Here is a 23,465-nt window from a genome sequence, read left to right as displayed (position 1 = left end):
GAAGAGGATAACCATATAATCCAAATGATCCCTAGATCCTTAGCGGATGTTTCAGGAGGAAATTAACCAAGTATCAATTACAAGTACACTAATCACGCCTGACTGAAACAACAAGAATCAGTCAACAAAATGTTATATTCGTTACACATATTTACAATCTGACAAGATAATCGTAGAATTTACCGATGATGTAGAAGGAAACGTTTGCAGACACAATTTTGCCATCGGGTAAAACGATCCTGCACGTTACCACGTAGCGCCCCAGTCCAAATACACCTCCAGTCAGTGACACGTTGGTTCCTCCAACAGACTCTGTGCAAGTGATGTTTTCAGGAGCAGTATCTGTTGCGGTTACTTCATCCCAGGTCACGTTAACTGGTCCTTCTGCTTCGTCGATGCACCGATCTTCAATAACAGGCACGGTGATCTTTGGCTTTTCTGTGTTACAAAAAATAATTTAAAAGATTTTACTTTGCTTTCACCCAATCACTTCTAACGTAATGTGACGGACTTCAGCATCAAGGAAAGAACAAATTGCTATTGATTTGCAATTTTCAGGGTAGCAGTCAGTTCCCCTTTTCAGACCAGTGATTTTGTGCACGTTCTACACATTGAAGTCTAAACACAAGCCGAACGTTTCTCCATGCAAGTGATTCCCTTGAATGTGTGAATATAAAAAAAATCAGGATAACCGGCGTTCGGGTGGTCTTAGTTCTAGCCATATTTTCATTAAGCTCTTCATAAACTCATTACATTATTTTAAAAAAATCTTTGTGTATGCTGACGCAAAAACCGCAGCACAGAGAAAGACTGAACAAACTGAATTTCCAGACTGTCCTCTTCGAATACTATGTCTTCCTGTTTGCATAGAAATCAAATTGATTTCTTGAGAAGGTACTTCCCAATTCCAGGAACTGGGTTCGTTTCCCCAATTCAGTTTTCTCACTAACATTAAGAAAATGTATTTTACAAGCTGCTACAGTAGACAAGAAATAGGTCTTATCATCTCCCTGATACCAGATTAACTTGTAGAGGTCTTTGTCAATTCATTTTTATAGGTAATTCTCTCTAAAGTACCCTCTCAACGGAAATCGTTATCTTACCTATCACAATGATGATGATGTAACCAATTGCGTAGCAACCCCAACTGTTGTTCACAGAGCAGGTCACATTGTGGGTGCCTACCGGAAAGCTACCCCCTGTGACGGTCACATTAGTTCCCCCTCCGTCATCTCTACAGGTTATTGCCTGACCATCGTGGTTTGTGGCATTGACTTCATCCCAGTTCACTTGAATTGTAGTTTGGTTATAGGCAAGCCACTGAACATCAACTTTCGGCAAAATAATAACGGGTATTGCTGTGAACAAAAAGACAAAAATCTTCACCAATCTTTCTCCAATACGAAACTCAGACTCATAAACAAGAGAATAGTGAACACTCAACTTATACACTTCATGCGTAGTACCGTAGATCCAATTAGCTGACAGCACGTATCAACAACTCAGTGCTATCTACTACAGAGAAACCATGACATAGCAGGTCTCTGGAGTTATGTCATGGCCTCAGCTGGGAATTCACTGTACCTTGGCACGTTTTTCTCAGGAACAGCTATGGAAGGTGACATAGGACCGATTGCTATTTCCAAAGGACAGACTTCATGTGGCTCTCGCTTGCAGGCATGATCCTTGTGATTGAACGTCCGTCTCCCTTCAATTGTCGATTCTTTGCGACAAAAAATGCACTTCAACACGAAGGTGATAACCATATAATCCAAATGATCCCTAGATCCTTAGCGGATGTTTCAGGAGGAAATTAACCAAGTATCAATTACAAGTACACTAATCACGCCTGACTGAAACAACAAGAATCAGTCAACAAAATGTTATATTCGTTACACATATTTACAATCTGACAAGATAATCGTAGAATTTACCGATGATGTAGAAGGAGAAGTTTGCAGACACAATTTTTCCGTAAGGTAGAACGATCCTGCAGGTTACCACGTAGCACCCTACTCCAAATACACCTCCCGTCAGTGACACGTTGGTTCCTCCAACAGACTCTGTGCAAATGATGTCTTCAGCAGCAGTATCTGTTGCGGTTACTTCATCCCAAGTCACGTTAACTGGTCCTTCTGCTTCGTCGATGCACCGATCTTCAATAATGGGCACGGTGATCTTTGGCTTTTCTGTGTTACAAAAAAATAATGTAAAAGATTTAACTTTGCTTTCACCCCATCACTTCTAACAAAAGGTGACGGACGTCAGCATCAAAGAAAGAACAAAGTGCTATTGATTTGAATGTTTCAGGATGCCATTCAGCTCCCCTTGTCAGCCCAGTAATATTTTTCATGTTCTCCACATTGAAGTCTATACACAAGCCGAACGTTTCTCCATGCAAGTGATTCCCTTGAATGTGTGAATATAAAAAAAATCAGGATAACCGGCGTTCGGGTGGTCTTAGTTCTAGCCATATTTTCATTAAGCTCTTCATAAACTCATTACATTATTTTAAAAAAATCTTTGTGTATGCTGACGCAAAAACCGCAGCACAGAGAAAGACTGAACAAACTGAATTTCCAGACTGTCCTCTTCGAATACTATGTCTTCCTGTTTGCATAGAAATCAAATTGATTTCTTGAGAAGGTACTTCCCAATTCCAGGAACTGGGTTCGTTTCCCCAATTCAGTTTTCTCACTAACATTAAGAAAATGTATTTTACAAGCTGCTACAGTAGACAAGAAATAGGTCTTATCATCTCCCTGATACCAGATTAACTTGTAGAGGTCTTTGTCAATTCATTTTTATAGGTAATTCTCTCTAAAGTACTCTCTAAATGGAAATATTTGTCTTACCTATCACAATGATGAGGAAGTAAGCGGTTGCATAGCAACCCCTACTGTTGTTCACAGAGCAGGTCACATTGTGGGTGCCTACCGGAAAGCTACCCCCTGTGACGGTCACATTAGTTCCCCCTCCGTCATCTCTACAGGTTATTGCCTGACCATCGTGGTTTGTGGCATTGACTTCATCCCAGTTCACTTGAATTGTAGTTTGGTTATAGGCAAGCCACTGAACATCAACTTTCGGCAAAATAATGATGGGATTTGCTGCGAACAAAGATATAAAAGTCTTCACCAGTCTTTCTCAAATACGAAACTCAGACTCATTAACAAGAGAACATGCGAACACTCAACTTATACAGTTCATGCAAAGTACCCTAGATCCAATTAGCTGACAGCACGTATCAACAACTCAGTGCTGCTATCCACTACTGAGGAACCATGACAGAGCAGGTGTCTGGAGTTATGTAATGGCCTCAGATGGAAATTCACTGTATGTGAGAATGTTTTTGTCAGGAACAGCTATTGAAGGGGACACACGATCGATTGCTATTTCAAAACTTTACAGACTCGATGTGTCTCTCGCTTACAGGCATGATCCTTATGACTGAACGTCCGTCTTCCTTCAATTGTCAATTCCCTCGACAAAAAACGCACTTCAACACGAAGAGGATAACCATATAATCCAAATGATCCCTAGATCCTTAGCGGATGTTTCAGGAGGAAATTAACCAAGTATCAATTACAAGTACACTAATCACGCCTGACTGAAACAACAAGAATCAGTCAACAAAATGTTATATTCGTTACACATATTTACAATCTGACAAGATAATCGTAGAATTTACCGATGATGTAGAAGGAGAAGTTTGCAGACACAATTTTGCCGTAAGGTAGAACGATCCTGCAGGTTACCACGTAGCACCCCACTCCAAATACACCTCCAGTCAGTGATACATTGGTTCCTCCTACAGACTCTGTGCAAGTGATGTTTTCAGGAGCAGTGTCTATTGCGGTTACTTCATCCCAAGTCACGTTAACTGGTCCTTCTGCTTCGTCGATGCACCGATCTTCAATAATGGGCACGGTGATCTTTGGCTTTTCTGTGTTACAAAAAAATAATGTAAAAGATTTAACTTTGCTTTCACCCCATCACTTCTAACAAAAGGTGACGGACGTCAGCATCAAAGAAAGAACAAAGTGCTATTGATTTGAATGTTTCAGGATGCCATTCAGCTCCCCTTGTCAGCCCAGTAATATTTTTCATGTTCTCCACATTGAAGTCTATACACAAGCCGAACGTTTCTCCATGCAAGTGATTCCCTTGAATGTGTGAATATAAAAAAAATCAGGATAACCGGCGTTCGGGTGGTCTTAGTTCTAGCCATATTTTCATTAAGCTCTTCATAAACTCATTACATTATTTTAAAAAAATCTTTGTGTATGCTGACGCAAAAACCGCAGCACAGAGAAAGACTGAACAAACTGAATTTCCAGACTGTCCTCTTCGAATACTATGTCTTCCTGTTTGCATAGAAATCAAATTGATTTCTTGAGAAGGTACTTCCCAATTCCAGGAACTGGGTTCGTTTCCCCAATTCAGTTTTCTCACTAACATTAAGAAAATGTATTTTACAAGCTGCTACAGTAGACAAGAAATAGGTCTTATCATCTCCCTGATACCAGATTAACTTGTAGAGGTCTTTGTCAATTCATTTTTATAGGTAATTCTCTCTAAAGTACTCTCTAAATGGAAATATTTGTCTTACCAATCACAATGATGAGGAAGGAAGCTGACGCGTAGCAACCCCAACTGTTGTTCACAGAGCAGGTCACATTGTGGGTGCCTACCGCAAAGCTACCCCCTGTGACGGTCACATTAGTTCCCCCTCCGTCATCTCTACAGGTTATTGCCTGACCATCGTCGTTTGTGGCATTGACTTCATCCCAGTTCACTTGAATTGTGGTTTGGTTATAGGCAAGCCACTGAACATCAACTTCCGGCACAATAATAACGGGTATTGCTGTGAACAAAAAGACAAAAATCTTCACCAATCTTTCTCCAATACGAAACTCAGACTCATAAACAAGAGAACATGCGAACACTCAACTTATACAGTTCATGCAAAGTACCCTGGATCCAATTAGCTGACAGCACGTATCAACAACTCAGTGCTGCTATCCACTACTGAGGAACCATGACAGAGCAGGTGTCTGGAGTTATGTAATGGCCTCAGATGGAAATTCACTGTATGTGAGAATGTTTTTGTCAGGAACAGCTATTGAAGGGGACACACGATCGATTGCTATTTCAAAACTTTACAGACTCGATGTGTCTCTCGCTTACAGGCATGATCCTTATGACTGAACGTCCGTCTTCCTTCAATTGTCAATTCCCTCGACAAAAAACGCACTTCAACACGAAGAGGATAACCATATAATCCAAATGATCCCTAGATCCTTAGCGGATGTTTCAGGAGGAAATTAACCAAGTATCAATTACAAGTACACTAATCACGCCTGACTGAAACAACAAGAATCAGTCAACAAAATGTTATATTCGTTACACATATTTACAATCTGACAAGATAATCGTAGAATTTACCGATGATGTAGAAGGAGAAGTTTGCAGACACAATTTTGCCGTAAGGTAGAACGATCCTGCAGGTTACCACGTAGCACCCTACTCCAAATACACCTCCCGTCAGTGACACGTTGGTTCCTCCAACAGACTCTGTGCAAATGATGTCTTCAGCAGCAGTATCTGTTGCGGTTACTTCATCCCAAGTCACGTTAACTGGTCCTTCTGCTTCGTCGATGCACCGATCTTCAATAACAGGCACTGTGATCTTTGGCTTTTCTGTGTTACAAAAAAATAATGTAAAAGATTTAACTTTGCTTTCACCCCATCACTTCTAACAAAAGGTGACGGACGTCAGCATCAAAGAAAGAACAAAGTGCTATTGATTTGAATGTTTCAGGATGCCATTCAGCTCCCCTTGTCAGCCCAGTAATATTTTTCATGTTCTCCACATTGAAGTCTATACACAAGCCGAACGTTTCTCCATGCAAGTGATTCCCTTGAATGTGTGAATATAAAAAAAATCAGGATAACCGGCGTTCGGGTGGTCTTAGTTCTAGCCATATTTTCATTAAGCTCTTCATAAACTCATTACATTATTTTAAAAAAATCTTTGTGTATGCTGACGCAAAAACCGCAGCACAGAGAAAGACTGAACAAACTGAATTTCCAGACTGTCCTCTTCGAATACTATGTCTTCCTGTTTGCATAGAAATCAAATTGATTTCTTGAGAAGGTACTTCCCAATTCCAGGAACTGGGTTCGTTTCCCCAATTCAGTTTTCTCACTAACATTAAGAAAATGTATTTTACAAGCTGCTACAGTAGACAAGAAATAGGTCTTATCATCTCCCTGATACCAGATTAACTTGTAGAGGTCTTTGTCAATTCATTTTTATAGGTAATTCTCTCTAAAGTACTCTCTAAATGGAAATATTTGTCTTACCAATCACAATGATGAGGAAGGAAGCTGACGCGTAGCAACCCCAACTGTTGTTCACAGAGCAGGTCACATTGTGGGTGCCTACCGGAAAGCTACCCCCTGTGACGGTCACATTAGTTCCCCTTCCGTCATCTCTACAGGTTATTGCCTGACCATCGTGGTTTGTGGCATTGACTTCATCCCAGTTCACTTGAATTGTAGTTTGGTTATAGGCAAGCCACTGAACATCAACTTTCGGCAAAATAATAACGGGTATTGCTGTGAACAAAAAGACAAAAGTCTTCACCAATCTTTCTCCAATACGAAACTCAGACTCATAAACAAGAGAACATGCGAACACTCACCTTATACAGTTCATGCAAAGTACCCTAGATCCAATTAGCTGACAGCACGTATCAACAACTCAGTGCTGCTATCCACTACTGAGGAACCATGACAGAGCAGGTGTCTGGAGTTATGTAATGGCCTCAGATGGAAATTCACTGTATGTGAGAATGTTTTTGTCAGGAACAGCTATTGAAGGGGACACACGATCGATTGCTATTTCAAAACTTTACAGACTCGATGTGTCTCTCGCTTACAGGCATGATCCTTATGACTGAACGTCCGTCTTCCTTCAATTGTCAATTCCCTCGACAAAAAACGCACTTCAACACGAAGAGGATAACCATATAATCCAAATGATCCCTAGATCCTTAGCGGATGTTTCAGGAGGAAATTAACCAAGTATCAATTACAAGTACACTAATCACGCCTGACTGAAACAACAAGAATCAGTCAACAAAATGTTATATTCGTTACACATATTTACAATCTGACAAGATAATCGTAGAATTTACCGATGATGTAGAAGGAGAAGTTTGCAGACACAATTTTGCCGTAAGGTAGAACGATCCTGCAGGTTACCACGTAGCACCCTACTCCAAATACACCTCCCGTCAGTGACACGTTGGTTCCTCCAACAGACTCTGTGCAAATGATGTCTTCAGCAGCAGTATCTGTTGCGGTTACTTCATCCCAAGTCACGTTAACTGGTCCTTCTGCTTCGTCGATGCACCGATCTTCAATAATGGGCACGGTGATCTTTGGCTTTTCTGTGTTACAAAAAAATAATGTAAAAGATTTAACTTTGCTTTCACCCCATCACTTCTAACAAAAGGTGACGGACGTCAGCATCAAAGAAAGAACAAAGTGCTATTGATTTGAATGTTTCAGGATGCCATTCAGCTCCCCTTGTCAGCCCAGTAATATTTTTCATGTTCTCCACATTGAAGTCTATACACAAGCCGAACGTTTCTCCATGCAAGTGATTCCCTTGAATGTGTGAATATAAAAAAAATCAGGATAACCGGCGTTCGGGTGGTCTTAGTTCTAGCCATATTTTCATTAAGCTCTTCATAAACTCATTACATTATTTTAAAAAAATCTTTGTGTATGCTGACGCAAAAACCGCAGCACAGAGAAAGACTGAACAAACTGAATTTCCAGACTGTCCTCTTCGAATACTATGTCTTCCTGTTTGCATAGAAATCAAATTGATTTCTTGAGAAGGTACTTCCCAATTCCAGGAACTGGGTTCGTTTCCCCAATTCAGTTTTCTCACTAACATTAAGAAAATGTATTTTACAAGCTGCTACAGTAGACAAGAAATAGGTCTTATCATCTCCCTGATACCAGATTAACTTGTAGAGGTCTTTGTCAATTCATTTTTATAGGTAATTCTCTCTAAAGTACTCTCTAAATGGAAATATTTGTCTTACCAATCACAATGATGAGGAAGGAAGCTGACGCGTAGCAACCCCAACTGTTGTTCACAGAGCAGGTCACATTGTGGGTGCCTACCGGAAAGCTACCCCCTGTGACGGTCACATTAGTTCCCCCTCCGTCATCTCTACAGGTTATTGCCTGACCATCGTGGTTTGTGGCATTGACTTCATCCCAGTTCACTTGAATTGTAGTTTGGTTATAGGCAAGCCACTGAACATCAACTTTCGGCAAAATAATGATGGGATTTGCTGCGAACAAAGAGATAAAAGTCTTCACCAGTCTTTCTCAAATACACAACCCCGACTCATTAACAAGAGAACAGTGAACACTCAACTTATACACTTCATGCGAAGTACCCTGGATCCAATTAGCTGACAGCACGTATCAACAATTCAGTGCTGCTATCTACTACAGAGAAACCATGACATAGCAGGTCTCTGGAGTTATGTCATGGCCTCAGCTGGGAATTCACTGTACGTGGCCACGTTTTTTTTCAGGAACAGCTTCAGAGGTGACATACGACCGATTGCTATTTCCAAAGGACAGACTTCGTATGTCTCTCGCTTGCAGGCATGATCCTTGAGATTGAACGTCCGTCTCCCTTCAATTGTCGATTCTTTGCGACAAAAAATGCACTTCAACACGAAGGTGATAACCATACACTGCAAATGATCCCTAGATCCTTAGCGGATGTTTCAGGAGGAAATTAACCAAGTATCAATTACAAGTACACTAATCACGCCTGACTGAAACAACAAGAATCAGTCAACAAAATGTTATATTCGTTACACATATTTCAAAACTGACAAGATGACAAGAGAATTCTAGAATTTACCGATGATGTAGAAGGAGAAGTTCACGGACACAATTTTGCGGTAAGGTAGAACAATCCTGCACGTTACCACGTAGCGCCCCAGTCCAAATACACCTCCAGTCAGTGACACGTTGGTTCCTCCAACAGACTCTGTGCAAGTGATGTTTTCAGGAGGTGTATCTGTTGCGGTTACTTCATCCCAGGTCACGTTAACTGGTCCTTCTGCTTCGTCGATGCACCGATCTTCAATAACAGGCACGGTGATCTTTGGCTTTTCTGTGTTACAAAAAATAATTTAAAAGATTTTACTTTGCTTTCACCCAATCACTTCTAACGTAATGTGACGGACTTCAGCATCAAGGAAAGAACAAATTGCTATTGATTTGAATGTTTCAGGATGCCATTCAGCTCCCCTTGTCAGCCCAGTAATATTTTTCATGTTCTCCACATTGAAGTCTATACACAAGCCGAACGTTTCTCCATGCAAGTGATTCCCTTGAATGTGTGAATATAAAAAAAATCAGGATAACCGGCGTTCGGGTGGTCTTAGTTCTAGCCATATTTTCATTAAGCTCTTCATAAACTCATTACATTATTTTAAAAAAATCTTTGTGTATGCTGACGCAAAAACCGCAGCACAGAGAAAGACTGAACAAACTGAATTTCCAGACTGTCCTCTTCGAATACTATGTCTTCCTGTTTGCATAGAAATCAAATTGATTTCTTGAGAAGGTACTTCCCAATTCCAGGAACTGGGTTCGTTTCCCCAATTCAGTTTTCTCACTAACATTAAGAAAATGTATTTTACAAGCTGCTACAGTAGACAAGAAATAGGTCTTATCATCTCCCTGATACCAGATTAACTTGTAGAGGTCTTTGTCAATTCATTTTTATAGGTAATTCTCTCTAAAGTACCCTCTCAACGGAAATCGTTATCTTACCTATCACAATGATGATGATGTAACCAATTGCGTAGCAACCCCAACTGTTGTTCACAGAGCAGGTCACATTGTGGGTGCCTACCGGAAAGCTACCCCCTGTGACGGTCACATTAGTTCCCCTTCCGTCATCTCTACAGGTTATTGCCTGACCATCGTGGTTTGTGGCATTGACTTCATCCCAGTTCACTTGAATTGTAGTTTGGTTATAGGCAAGCCACTGAACATCAACTTTCGGCACAATAATGATGGGATTTGCTGCGAACAAAGAGACAAAAGTCTTCACCAGTCTTTCTCAAATACACAACCCCGACTCATTAACAAGAGAACAGTGAACACTCAACTTATACACTTCATGCGAAGTACCCTGGATCCAATTAGCTGACAGCACGTATCAACAATTCAGTGCTGCTATCTACTACAGAGAAACCATGACATAGCAGGTCTCTGGAGTTATGTAATGGCCTCAGATGGAAATTCACTGTATGTGAGAATGTTTTTGTCAGGAACAGCTATTGAAGGGGACACACGATCGATTGCTATTTCAAAACTTTACAGACTCGATGTGTCTCTCGCTTACAGGCATGATCCTTATGACTGAACGTCCGTCTTCCTTCAATTGTCAATTCCCTCGACAAAAAACGCACTTCAACACGAAGAGGATAACCATATAATCCAAATGATCCCTAGATCCTTAGCGGATGTTTCAGGAGGAAATTAACCAAGTATCAATTACAAGTACACTAATCACGCCTGACTGAAACAACAAGAATCAGTCAACAAAATGTTATATTCGTTACACATATTTACAATCTGACAAGATAATCGTAGAATTTACCGATGATGTAGAAGGAGAAGTTTGCAGACACAATTTTGCCACAAGGTAGAACGATCCTGCAGGTTACCACGTAGCACCCCACTCCAAATACACTTCCAGTCAGTGACACGTTGGTTCCTCCAACAGACTCTGTGCAAATGATATCTTCAGGAGCAGTATCAATTGCAGTTACCTCATCCCAAGTCACGTTAATAGGTCCTTCTGCTTCGTCGATGCACCGATCGTCGACAATTGGCACGCTGATATTTGGGATTTCTATGGGACCAATGATGAAAATATTATATTATTATGCTCTAGCACCTACGAAATCGAACGACAGGTCAAAGACTTTGACATTAAAAGAGAGAGGTTTTTTACTTGAGTGATTTTACTCCATACAACACCTCATTCCAACCTAAGTTTTAATCCATGCTCCAAACCATACTTTCCCTATATTGATGAACACGAAACAGGCTGTCTAAAACAAGGAACCGAGATTAATTAATCTCTTTCTAGAATAAGAATAATAATTTTTAAATGGAAGATATAGTCCGGTTTTAGTATGACGTCCTCTTTTTTATGTCATCTAGAAATCCACACTTCCGTCGCACATAAATGAGAAAAAAGTGGTTTTATAAACGTAACGGTATCAAAAATGGCTTTTTACCGAATGCGTCATAGGTTTATACAGCGTGAAGCAATAAGTGCACGACCAAAATCAGTAATCCTCCCCCACATTGATTGTGTGAGTCGGGTCTACCAGAGAATACCTAACCAAACAGTCACTACATATGCAAATTTCCCATGCGCGCATGGCCATTTGCTGAATAAGACTTTATCATCCAAGATGCCCTATGACCTCCCACTGTACGCTCCGGTCTCGCCGCCTTGATCGTCCTTCTTTTGGAAAGCGGCTAAAGTCGTAGCCTAGTGGGAGGACGGGCGGGAGAGGACTGTTTGGGTAGGTATTCTCTAGGAGACCGACCCGCACAATCAATGTGGGGAGGAGTCTACTGCGCTCTACCTACCCAAACGGTCACTACATATGCAGAGTGGCACCGTTACTGGTGGTGGGTTGGCTACAGAGCATGCAACAGCCAAAGAGATAATAGCCTATGTAACCAACTGGCAGAAAATGTAATAATATCAGTGAGAGGTTCTCATAAGTAAAAACATAACCGGCTCACCCTAGTGGGATTCCTCATGAGCTTTTTTGTCTGTCCTTTTTACCGAAGCTCGTGCTACAGGGAATAGAACCGTCCTGTCATGTACAGAGTCGTTACGCAGGACATCCCTAGGGTAGCAGGATGTGAAAGTAGAGGGAGACTTCCAGCATGCAGCTTTACATATGTCTGCAATAGGAACACCCCGAAAGTAAGACCATGAAGTAAAAACTGCTCTAACGTCATGAGCCCTGATGTAGCTATCACCTTGTTCATCAGGTTGTGAAGGCCAATCCGGGTTAGCAAACTTGATGACTGCAACCGTCAAGCGGGCTATCGTGTCTCTTGCTACTGGGCGATACGGGCTCATCCTCTGAGACCCTGGGTCTTGGCCAAGTACCATTTCAAGGTACGAACCGGACACCAGAGTTTATCAGCATCATTCGCAGAATGCGAGGAAATCGTAGGCACGAAGATATCCGGGACGGAGTTTGGTTCTTAGTTAGAAAACCAACAGCGGGGATGAGGCGGACCCCGTGGGCCTCCCAGCGTAGATGACCGCCAGTTACTGAGAGCGCTTGTAATTCACAGCCTCTTCTAGATGTGACTGCCGCAAGGAGGAAGGCCAGCTTAGTACTAGTGTGTAGGAGGGACACATTACTCAAGGGTTCAAAGGGAGGACCGGCCAGCATCTGAAGCACCTTATTTAAGTCCCAAGATGCAACTAACTTCTTCGTAGGGGGACGCTCTTTGAACATTCCACAAAGGAGGTGGTGCAGTATCAGGTTGTTGGAGATGTCAGAGCCATCCTCAAAACCAATGTGGATGGCAGCCAGGGCTGACCTATAATTACGAATCGTAGAAACTTGGAGTCCAGACTCAAATAAGTGTAACAGGAAATCGGCGACGACATTCAGAGGAGCATCGGTCGGGGCCAGAGTCTGTTCTTCACACCACATAGTGAAATGTCGTATTCTGCTGTCGTAAATTTTACAGTTGGATAGACGTCTTATCAGTGAGGCCATGGCCCCAGAGCGGGAGGAAAGTCCCGCCGATCGGAAGGATCGTTGGACAATGTCCAACAAGTAAAGTGCAGATCCCTTGGAGCTGGATGAAGGATGCCGGAGTTGGGCTGGTGAAGGATGTCTGGCCTGTCGGGAAGGACTAGAAGACGATGGACCAGGAGATTTGTCAGTCTGGGGAACCATGGTTGGCGAGGCTAGAATGGTGCGATTAGGAGTATCCGACATTGTTCGCGTTCGACTTTGGAGAGCACCGTCGGGATCAGGGAGACGGGTGGAAAGGCATATCCCAGGTTGCCCAACCAGTTGATCTGCAGGGAGTCCGTGGCCCAGGCTTGGGCGTGTGGGGATCTCGTGCAGAAGGTCGGAAATTTGGCGTTGGAGGTAGAGGCGAAAAGATCGATGTGAGGCCTCTGCAGCATCACGAAAAGGGCTTTGACGACCCCTGGATGAAGAGACCATTCTGTCGGGAGTACCTTGCCGCAGGAGAGAGCATCTGCCAACGTGTTGTCTGGACCAGCGATGTGGAAGGCCTGCAGATTGATTGCATGTTCCCTTGCCCAATGCAATATTTCCCAAGTGAGGACGCACAGCTTTGGGGATCAAGTGCCGCCCTGGTGGTTGATGTGCGCAAGACTGTAGAATTGTCCGAACGAACCAGGACATTCTTTCCCCTGACGTACGGTAGGAAGCGTTGCAGAGCATAGAATGTGGCTTGCAGCTTCAAACCTTGATGTGATTCGACCCTCGAAGTAACTGGGGGCGCACGACGAAGATCCTCGGGTCGACCATGGCCGGATGGGTTCGGTCAAGGCACGGACTGAGGCGGAGGGCGAAAAGAATGTGTCTTGGGTGGAAGTGGCTTGGGATTCTGAGGCTGACGCGGCTGAGTTTGCCGCAAAGCTGGAGTCGTCGGCTCCCTGAAGGAGAGTTTCTTCATGGTGTCGATGCGTTTGGCTTCGGCCTCAAGAGATTCCAGAAACTTGCCGGCGAAAAGATCCTTGGCAGAAAGTGGGAAATATTGAAGTCTAGACTTCACGCCCTTCGTGAGGGACATGCATGGCTTCCAAGGCGTTGGCTCTGCGGGTGGAGGAAACCAGGCAGGAGATCCGAGTGAAATGCTCGAAGGTAAGGGCCGAGCCCTCATCTAGGCCTCGGAGCACCTGAGCCGCGAAGTCTGGGGACACTGGTGAATTCTCCTCACATGCACTTGCGATGTATTCCGAGAGATAGCGACTTGTCGCTATCGCTGAAGAGCAGTCAAGCGGGATCTCTGGGAAAGTTGGACCCGAAAACTGGTCGCAAGGCGCTTGAAGGAGACGCGGCCGATGCCCCTCTCGGGGGGGAGCGGGAGCCGGAAGGCCGAGGACGTGGATCATATCACGCTGCATGAGACGAAGCCAGAGACGTAGGGGGTGCGGTCGCCCGTCGAGTCGGCGTCGTCTCCTACTGACGATGGTGTCTGCTGCTCAGAGTGAGGTGCAGCCATGCCAGGGTCAGATCCATGGGTGCTCCCGTATGTGACTGAAGATTCCAGAAGGGGGACACCACCTTGGCCCAGGCTTTGGTGAGTACCACGCTCCGAGTAGTCGTCCGTAACCGAAGACGCGGAGCGGGTTGAGGCTGCGGGAGCCGGGGGCGAAAGGTCTGGGTCCGGAGGGGTGGAAACTGGCATGGGTCTGTCGTTCAGGCAGTGAACTAAGTAGGACAGAGACTCATTGATAGATTGGAACACTGTCATCCATGGCTCTGGGGAGTGTTCGCAATGTTTAGAAGCAACCGAAGAAGGGGAAGAAGAGTGCTTGCTTTCTGGTTTGGAACAAGGGGGGGATTCAGCAGTCGATGCGGCGGGTAAAGTCGAAGGCTGATCCCCAGAGGGCAGACGGGAATTTGACTGGTACGGACGCCGTCTTCTTGGGGCGGCGGGCCAGCCGAGGAGGGTCCCCAATTACCGGGAATGCCAAGCCGGAAGCCAGAGCCGCAGATGGGTTACGGAGGTCTGAAGCCACGGCGGCGAAGTAGTCCTGTGGGTTCCGCTGTGCCCGGCGAGTTCTTGCTTGGTGCCCCGGCACCTTGGATTGGAGGACCATTAGGCGGTCCTGACCCGGTGGATCCCGCCCTGGTGTCGTCGATATGAGGCTGGCGCTACCGAGGATGCGGCCTTGCGTGTAGCAGAGCTACGGCGGCCGGAAGCCGTTGCGAGCGGCGGGGGAAGAGGAGCCCCGTTGGTCAGCTGGCTTTTGTGAGCCATAGGCGTTCTTTCAGTCGACTCGTTGGGTCTTCGACGGTCGTAGGAAGTGCTGGCTCAGTTGACTAGGCCGTCTTTTGGAGGGCGGAGAAATAGAAATTACAAGTCAGAACATTCCCCATCGGAGTCTGACTACCGCGGAATTGAGCGTCACGTTTAAGGCCGGAGTCCTCGTCTGAGCCGCTTAGGAAACGGAGCGCTCTCTCGTGCGTCTTGGCCTTGCCCTCATTCCGTCAGTGATCAGAGCTCAGGCGTGAACACGCAGGCTCTATCTAGCTGCATCAGTCAGCTCCTGTGCACGAGTGCGACTGTCGAGCAGGAGGCACTGATCCCAGTAGGGCCCCTCCCGCTCGCGGCTAAGGCCTATATCCTTGTCAGAGCCACATATAGGGGTGAAGAAGCCATGTGGCTGGGCCTTGTCCCCGCTAAACTGCTGTAAATCGAAAGCGATCTCTCAAGCGGTTAGGCCAAATCCCACACTTCCTGCTATCATATGGAAAAACGCACGCTCCCTCGTGCAGCATTTGTTGTGTGGATTTCTCTCTGATTTCCTTTTGATTTCTCTCGGTTCCCTGTCTTAGGACACCCTCTACAGTTCCACTTTCCGAATAACCTCTCAGGATTTGTAATTTACGAAGATTAAACGATACGAACGTTTAATCTATTTTATAGCGCGCAATCGCCGAAGTTTTCCCGGGCCGTCCCTTCACTGAGGTCAAATTGTAAAAGTAAACAACACACAAGGCGGTCCCTTAACATGCGTGAGACACCTGGAGGCGGAAAGCTTTCACTGGCTACAACAATTCTGTCATGCGTCGAAAGGCACGCGATAGGCCGAAAGTTGTTACCGTATCAACATGCGGTTTTTCTCCATCTAGCGGTGCCTTGCTGGCACGCACATGGTCACACTGCAAATCAGCGGACTTTTGCCCGCAGTCTGTCGACGAAAAACTTTCATTATCCGAATTTTGTTGGTGCTAAGTATATTAAGTCAGTTGAGGAATTGGCCTCTTTTAACGAACATGTCGACAAGGTCAATAAATATTTCAAAGTGGTCAGTGCTGACGAAGAAGGGCTAAAACATTGGCAACATAAAGGAATGTCACACAAGATGGCCGGATTTTTGTGCTCAGATGGAGTACATGTATCCAAAAGAGGGCACTTTAAATATTAAAATTCCATCAGAAGGGCTATCCTGAACGGTATGAAACACTAGTTCCATGTGTCACATTTGTTTGTGTTTGCTTGTTGGGGTGTTTGCTTGTTTGTTTGTTTGTTTGTTTGTTTGTTTGTTTGTTGGGGTGTTGGGGTGTTTGTTTGTTTGTTTGTTTGTTTGTTTGCTTGCTTGCTTGCCTGCTTGCTTACCTGCTTGCCTGCTTGCCTGCTTGCCTGCTTGCTTGTTTATTTGTTTTTGGTTTTTTTTAGTTGCATGTAGCTTTGTTTTTGCATTAAGTTTCGTTTATTTTATTTTCCTTTGACAGAACGCCGCGAAAAACCGTTTGCTTTTCCGGCACGCTCTCTTCTTTCGTTTGCGTGCGACTGAGGTATCAGATTGAACAGTTACCCGCTTTCGCGATTAGTCACGCTGCCGAGAATGGGGAGCCCTTACAGTTCTCGAAACTAGTTCCAGGTTGATCACTTACTTCTGTAAAATGATCTGTGCCTAAAAGGCCTTTCCTCCTATTTATGGAGTGGAACGCACACTTTGGACTGATTTTGGTCGGTCTTTTTGCCGCAATAGCTTTTATTCTAAGGGAGTAGTTAGCTGATCCAGGTCGGTCTTCATGTCTTCATGGCTCTTACCCCTGTGGAATTTATGCACACGTTCGACTGATTTTGATCAGTCTTTTTGCTCCTAGAAGAGCTTCGTGCGTTTAATTTGCACCGGGTTTCCCGGGTCGATTTTTAGCGATCTTTTCGTCAAGCTTCTTGTTTGCCGCTTGAGGTATTTTACGCCCGATTTTTGGATTGCTTATGTTGTTGAGCTTTTTGTGCGTTTTCTATTTAATTGTGTTGTGTGTGCTTGTGTGAATAGTTGCCATACCGTCTCAGATGTCATGGTTTTTCTAGACCATGGCCAAGAAGTCCTTGTAAACACTGATAATTCCCCCAGGGGTGGTTATGTTGGAAAGCCAACACAAGATGTTACAAAATGCCAATCAATAGTAGAATAAACAGAGGCCCATGGCTGGTGGACAAAATATTAGAGGTTGGACTACCTGGTTATACTTCAGATTGTACAGTTTCCTGCTTCTGAGTTTAATTTCTTTTCAGCATGCCCCGAGCAACAGGGAGCAGGAAACGTGGGTCTGCTGCGGTACAACCACCGGCTCGGCCACAAAAGAAGAGGAAAAGTAGCAAAACCCAGCCTGTGGCGGCCACGGAGGTCGATAATAACTTGCAAGCGCAGGCAGTAGAAGGGCACGTGCTGGGTCAACTGGACACAAACGTCATAGAGAACGTGACCACTGCCGTAGTTTATACTTCCCTTGCTGCTCACATTAAGAAGCTGGCGCAAGAGGAGCTGGGCAAACTCGCTGGGAGAAGCGATACAACTTCGGCCATGACGAGCCCCGGGACATCTGACAGGAATGAGCTGGGTAAGAAGACTGGGTTCGGGCAGGGACCGAACCTGGTTAACGTCGCTCCAGCTGCAGCGCCATCAACGGCACCTCCGATTCAGTCGGGGCTCGGGCAGGGGCCGAGTCCAGCTGGGTCGACGGGTGTCAGTAGAGTAGCGACTGTTTCTTCCGCAACAGGTAGGTCCGTTACGGGGGAGGATTGCGTTCCTTTGTCTTTGCCCTTGCCCCAGGATTTTGCGGTCACTCAAGAATTAAGAAATAATAATAATAATAATAATAATAATAATAAAGCATTTATAAGGCGCACTATATCTGCAAAGCATTCAGAGGCGCCAGTCTAGGTGGAAAAATGAAAAACTCAATTGTGCATTCATAGTGAAAAAGCTTGTGAGAAGAGGAATGTTTTGAGATGATGCTGAAATTGCTTGATGTCATGTTCTTGTCTTAGATGATCCGGGAGTGAGTTCCATAAGCGTGGTGCAATTGTAGAAAAAGCCCTGTCTCCGGCACTGGCCAGCCGAGTCCGGGGAACAATTAGGGTATTACTTGTTGACCTCAGACCCGGCCTGACAGAGCGGAGTTGCAGCATGTTTGCAAGATAAAGGGGACTAGAGCCGTGGAGTGTCTTGAATGTGAGAAGGAGGATCTTGAACTGAATTCTGTATTTGATGGGTAACCAATGTAGTTTGTTGAGAATGGGAGTTATGTGAGCTGTTCTTTTGGTGCTCGTTAGAAGACGTGCGGCAGCGTTCTGTACAAGTTGCAAACGATGAATTGTACCATGCGGAAGACCGGTGAGCAGGCTATTGCAAAAATCAAGTTTAGCAGTGATAAAGGCATGAATGAGTTGCTCTGCTGCGTTCTGAGAAAGTAAGTGTCTGATACTTGCAATTCTTCTTAGATGCATGTATGATGTCTGACAAATCTTGGACACATGTTTTTCAAAGTTTAAGAACCGGTCAAACACCACACCAAGATTGCGGGCATCCGTACTGGGTACCAGAACAGCATCGCCTATTTGTAGGTTTTGGATTTTGATTTTGTGTTGAAGTTGTGGCGAAGAAATAATCATGAACTTTGTCTTATGTGGGTTGAACCTCAGGAAATTGTCCAGCATCCACTTCTGGATGTGGTGCAAGCATGTGATGAGAGAATCGAGCATCTTTGTATCATCATCCTCAAGGTTGGGACTGAATGAAGTATACAGCTGGGTATCGTCTGCATAAAAATGTGACTGGATATTGTGTTGCCGAGCGAGTTCCCCAAGAGGCGTTGTATAGAGAGTAAAAAGGATCGGACCAAGAACAGATCCCTGGGGGACCCCATATTTAACCTTAATCGCACCTGAGGATTCCCCTTGTATCTGAACTATCTGGTGACGGTTACTAATGTATGAGTTAAACCAATTTAACACTGAACCCTGGATGCCAAAACAATTTGAAAGTCTATGAATAAGTACTGAGTGATCGATGGTGTCAAAGGCCGCTGAGAGGTCCAGAAGTACGAGCAGCACGGCTTTTTTGTTGTCCACGGCACATGATGTCACTATGAACTTTGAGAAGGGCTGTTTCGACACTGTGACAACTTCTGTACGCAGACTGCTGATTTTCACGCAGCTGATATTTTGAACAACTTTCTCAATGACCTTTGACACAAACGGCAAATTAGATATTGGACGATAGTTTTTCATATCATTACAGTCCAAGGATTGGTTTTTGATGGTTGGGGTGACCAAGGCCGTTTTGAAGTTGTCTGGGAACTGACCAGAGTCCAATGACATGTTGATCATCCTGGTTATGGGTTCCACCAGAACAGGCAGATTCTTGACCAACGTGGTGGGTAAGGGGTCCAATCTGCAGGACTTGGCAGGAGCTGTCTTGATTATCTTTTCAACTTCCTCAGTAGACACTGGTGTGAAGGTTCTGAACGTGGAACTTGAAGGCCAGACTGGATTTACCTCAGTTAAGGGTGCTGCTGGTTGTGGATTATTAATCAGTATGTCTTCTCTGATCTGCTCAATTTTCTCGGTGAAGTATGCAGAGAAACTAGATGCAAGTTCCTTTTTGGACGTGTGCTCCGGAAGTTTGGGACCGTTGCTTTTCATGTTACATGTAAGTTGATTTATGATACGATAGAGTGCTTTTTGATCGCCCTCACAACTTTGTATTTTGTCATGGTAGAAGGCTGATTTTGCTTCTTCAAGAGTTCGTTTACACAGGTCTCGTTGCAATTTGAAACGGTCATAATCAATTTGCAGACGAGATTTTCGCCATTTTCGTTCCAGCTGACGTCTCTTGCGTTTTTCAGTGGTAATTTGCTCCTTGTACCAGGGAACAGCAGGTCGGTCAACAATTTGACGAGTCTTCAAAGGTGCATGGATGTCTATTAGCTGACTGAGTACGCGATTGTACTGATCAGTAAGGGTCTCTATCGAGGTGGCAGGATCGGTGAATAAGGGGGATGCAGTGACGTCACTCGTGAACTTGTGCAAGTCCACCGATTTTACTTTACGGTACGAGACTTGTCTTTTTATATGCTTCGGTTTTGGGAGATCTAAGTAGCAATGAATGGCACAGTGATCAGATATAAATTCAGAGATGGTTACTGACTGTATAACGGTGTCTGATCGGCGTGTTATAACGAGATCAATAGTGTGGCCAGACTTATGTGTCTCGGAGTTCACCATTTGCTGCATATCGTACTGGAGAAGAAGGTCCCTGAAACCAGTGGTTTCGTTTGTGTTTTTGTCCCAGTGGATGTTGAAGTCACCCAAGATAATGAGACACCCTGAGTAGAACACCTGTCGATCGAGAAGCTCAGTGAATTCTTCAGTGAACACACTGAAAGGGACTCTGTTTTTCTGTGAAGGTGGCGGGCGATAGAGAACAATGACGCGTATCCGTTGATTGTTGTGGATTAAGTCGACTTCAATGTGTTCAAAAGAGGTAGGTGATGGTGTACGGTCGTCGAGTGGTTGCTTGGAAACGGACGCGGTCAGTGCAGATTTGTACAATAATGCCACGCCACCTCCCTTCCTGCCCTTTCTGGGGGCGTGAACAAGTTTGAAACCAACGGGGGTTACCTCAGCAGGTGCTTTGTTGTCTCCAAACTTGAACCAAGTCTCTGTGATTGCCGTAATGTCAATATTATTGCCTATGATGTGGTCTTTGATTGACTCAGTCTTATTACATGCTGATTGGCAGTTAATCAGACCCAGTTTCATAGATGCGATGTCAATAGGACTGTGGTTGGAATCATTAGCTGTATGACAATTTCTTTCCCGAGCATGTTTGCCACCTCTACAACCCCGGTGTACATGATGCCACTTACCGATGCCGACACGTTTAACATGATTGAAAGTATCTTTTGGCAGTAGCAGTTGATGTGGAGACATGTCGGCCCTTATATCCTTTAGCCTGTTGCTGCTGTAGTGCAGAATCCGTTGTTGCTGTTGTTCTGTTGATGGCATGGTTAGGCACAATAGAGGTGCACACAGAACAGTCACGGACAGTACATGTATACACCAACACAAAGTCATGGCGGCGACATGCTCAGAAGCAGCATAGACTAAGCCGAAGATTCCTTGATCTGGGAGATCACAGATTGCAGGGCCTACACACTGATATGGGATGAACAGGAGATCCAGTCTAAGAAACACTGCTGCTTGGTGATATCTTAGCTCACAAAGGAGACTAGAATGGCACAAAATTGAGCATTTACGCGAGACCAAATCGCAAAGGGGGCTGCCAGACCGGCGCACACCACAAGGCAAATAAATAAAATATAGAGAGGTGAATTTGTCGAATTCGGAGACCTGGTTCACCCAGCACAAGCATCTAAAGCAAAGCTTGCGATACAGGAAGAAAAGGATGGCGAAAGTGCCATATGTCTTGTACAAGGGGACACAAAAGCTCCCGAAATTTCTCAATGAATGGAATGCCGCCTTCGCGATTTACACAAGTACACATCTAAACAAGTAAATTCCCATGTGAGGTGGTAAAGCTTCTTAAATATGGTGAGGTCATACGGCAAATTGCAACTGAAGGGGGCAATTACAATCTGTATGACGTTAATTTCCGCAAGCTGCGTCAGTCCGTATCTCTACCCTGGGATCACGTTCATACCAAATTAAAGTAATTTCGAGGAGAGCCCAAATTCGCAACCGGGGCGTTCAACCCCAATGGCCAAAATAAAGTTACCGGTCGTGGTGCCTTTGCGGCGTCCTTGCCCATGGGTTTCTGCTTTCGGTTCATACGGGGCCGATACTGTGATGGGCAATGTGGCTTCAAACACGCCCGCCCAGGATGTCAGGGCAATCATTCGCCGGCACGATGTTGTCAAAGGCCCGGAGGCTTTAAAAGAGCAAGTAAATTTGCTGTTAGGGGACTATCTCACCAAGCCTCCTACACCGGTAAACAAAGATGTGTTGAACTGTTGGTTGTATGGCTATGACCCTGCTATCTGTAAATATCTCGTAGAAGGTTTCTTGTGTGGTTTTAAATTGGGTTTTGATGGTCACAGACAGGAAAGGAATTTTATCTATCTTAGGTCTGCTCTAGAACACACTGAGGCAGTGGGGGATAAGCTTAACGCAGAACTCGCGAGCGGTATGCTTGCTGGGCCACTTGCCATTGCACCATTCAAGAATTTCATTCCCATTGGTCTGGTACCTAAGAAACAACCACGCCAATTTCGCCGCATACATCACTTATCGTACCCTGAAGGCAATTCCATAAATGATGGGATACCAGATCGCTGTGCTTCTGTACAATACGCGACAACCGACGATGCGATCGCTTTATTATGCTGCATGGGGCCTAGCAGTTTTCTTTCAAAGGTAGACATTAAATCTGCGTTTAAAAAATCGTGCCAGTCCATCCCAGTGATCATTATTTGTTGGGTCTCAAGTGGGACGGGCTATTTTATTATGACAAAACACTACAAATGGGTTGCCGGTCGAGCTGCTCTATCTTCGAAAAGTTTAGCTCCGCGGTCGAGTGGATGGCGCTTCATAAACTTGAAAATTCGTTTGACAACGGGAAAAAGGACCTGGCAAATTTCAAGCGCATGTGCGCAAGCACCGGGATTCCTCTTGCGCCTGACAATACTGAGGGACCATCCCATTGTCTTACATTCGCGGGAATCGAGCTGGACGCAGCGGCCATGGAAGCTCGGTTGCCATAGGAAAAAAAAATTCAAATAAAAGCCATTATCGTCAATGAAGCCACACTCCTGAAAAACAAAATCACCCTTAAAGAGCTCCAATTTCTGATAGGGTTGCTGAATTTCGCATGTAAGGTGGTGAAACCCGGTCAAGCCTCCTTGAGACGGCTGATCAATCTAACTATTGGGATGAGAAAGCTCTGGCACCAAATCCGCCTGAATTTGAAAGCGAAGGCGGATTTGAAAGCATGGCTCATATTTTTACGTCATTTTAATGGGAAAGCGTTCTTTCTCTTCGAACTATGGCTGTCTCACAAAGTGTTGCATTTATACTCTGATGCAGCTGGTGCAATCGGCTATGAGGCGGTACTGGGAAGCAAATGATTCTACGGTAAATGGCCCGACAATTGGAGCAGAGAAAACATCACAGTAAAAGAGGCGAATAAACGCATAACATTACACACGGATAACGAAGCCTTAGTACATGTCATAAATGCTCAAACTTCAAAAGAGGTCAGGTTGATACAACTGGTACGCAAGTTCGTGGTGCAGTGTATGTTGAACAATGTGCAGTTTAATGCCAAA

At 44.6% G+C, this 23,465-nt stretch overlaps 2 protein-coding genes across 2 annotated transcripts in view; both read right to left on the bottom strand.

Annotated features, from left to right (window-relative positions):
* LOC110990645 (uncharacterized) overlaps nt 1–149 on the bottom strand; it is a 79,939-nt gene extending 79,790 nt beyond the window's left edge. The window contains exon 1 of the mRNA XM_087143527.1: nt 146–149. Within this exon, the coding sequence (XP_086999653.1) occupies nt 146–149 (4 nt within the window). The remainder of the gene's footprint in view (nt 1–145) is intronic.
* A 1,753-nt stretch (nt 150–1,902) lies between these two features.
* On the bottom strand, nt 1,903–14,628 carry LOC147797474 (hyalin-like). Its single transcript, XM_087143526.1, has 14 exons — nt 14,272–14,628; nt 13,191–13,420; nt 12,381–12,708; nt 11,569–11,629; nt 10,724–10,978; nt 9,889–10,143; nt 8,969–9,223; nt 8,127–8,381; nt 7,206–7,460; nt 5,449–5,703; nt 4,613–4,867; nt 3,692–3,946; nt 2,856–3,110; nt 1,903–2,189 (listed from the first exon to the last, which is right to left on the bottom strand). Exons 1-14 carry the CDS (start codon nt 14,626–14,628, stop codon nt 1,903–1,905), a joined length of 3,558 nt encoding a protein of 1,185 aa, XP_086999652.1.
* Nucleotides 14,629–23,465: the final 8,837 nt, after the last annotated feature.

Source organism: Acanthaster planci, linkage group LG11 (genome assembly GCF_054643075.1).
Source record: "Acanthaster planci isolate LZ-2023a linkage group LG11, COTS_SCS, whole genome shotgun sequence".
Classification (NCBI taxonomy): Eukaryota; Metazoa; Echinodermata; class Asteroidea; order Valvatida; family Acanthasteridae; genus Acanthaster; species Acanthaster planci.
Note: the sequence above shows the minus strand (reverse complement) of the source record. Positions and strands in the feature narration are given on the sequence as shown.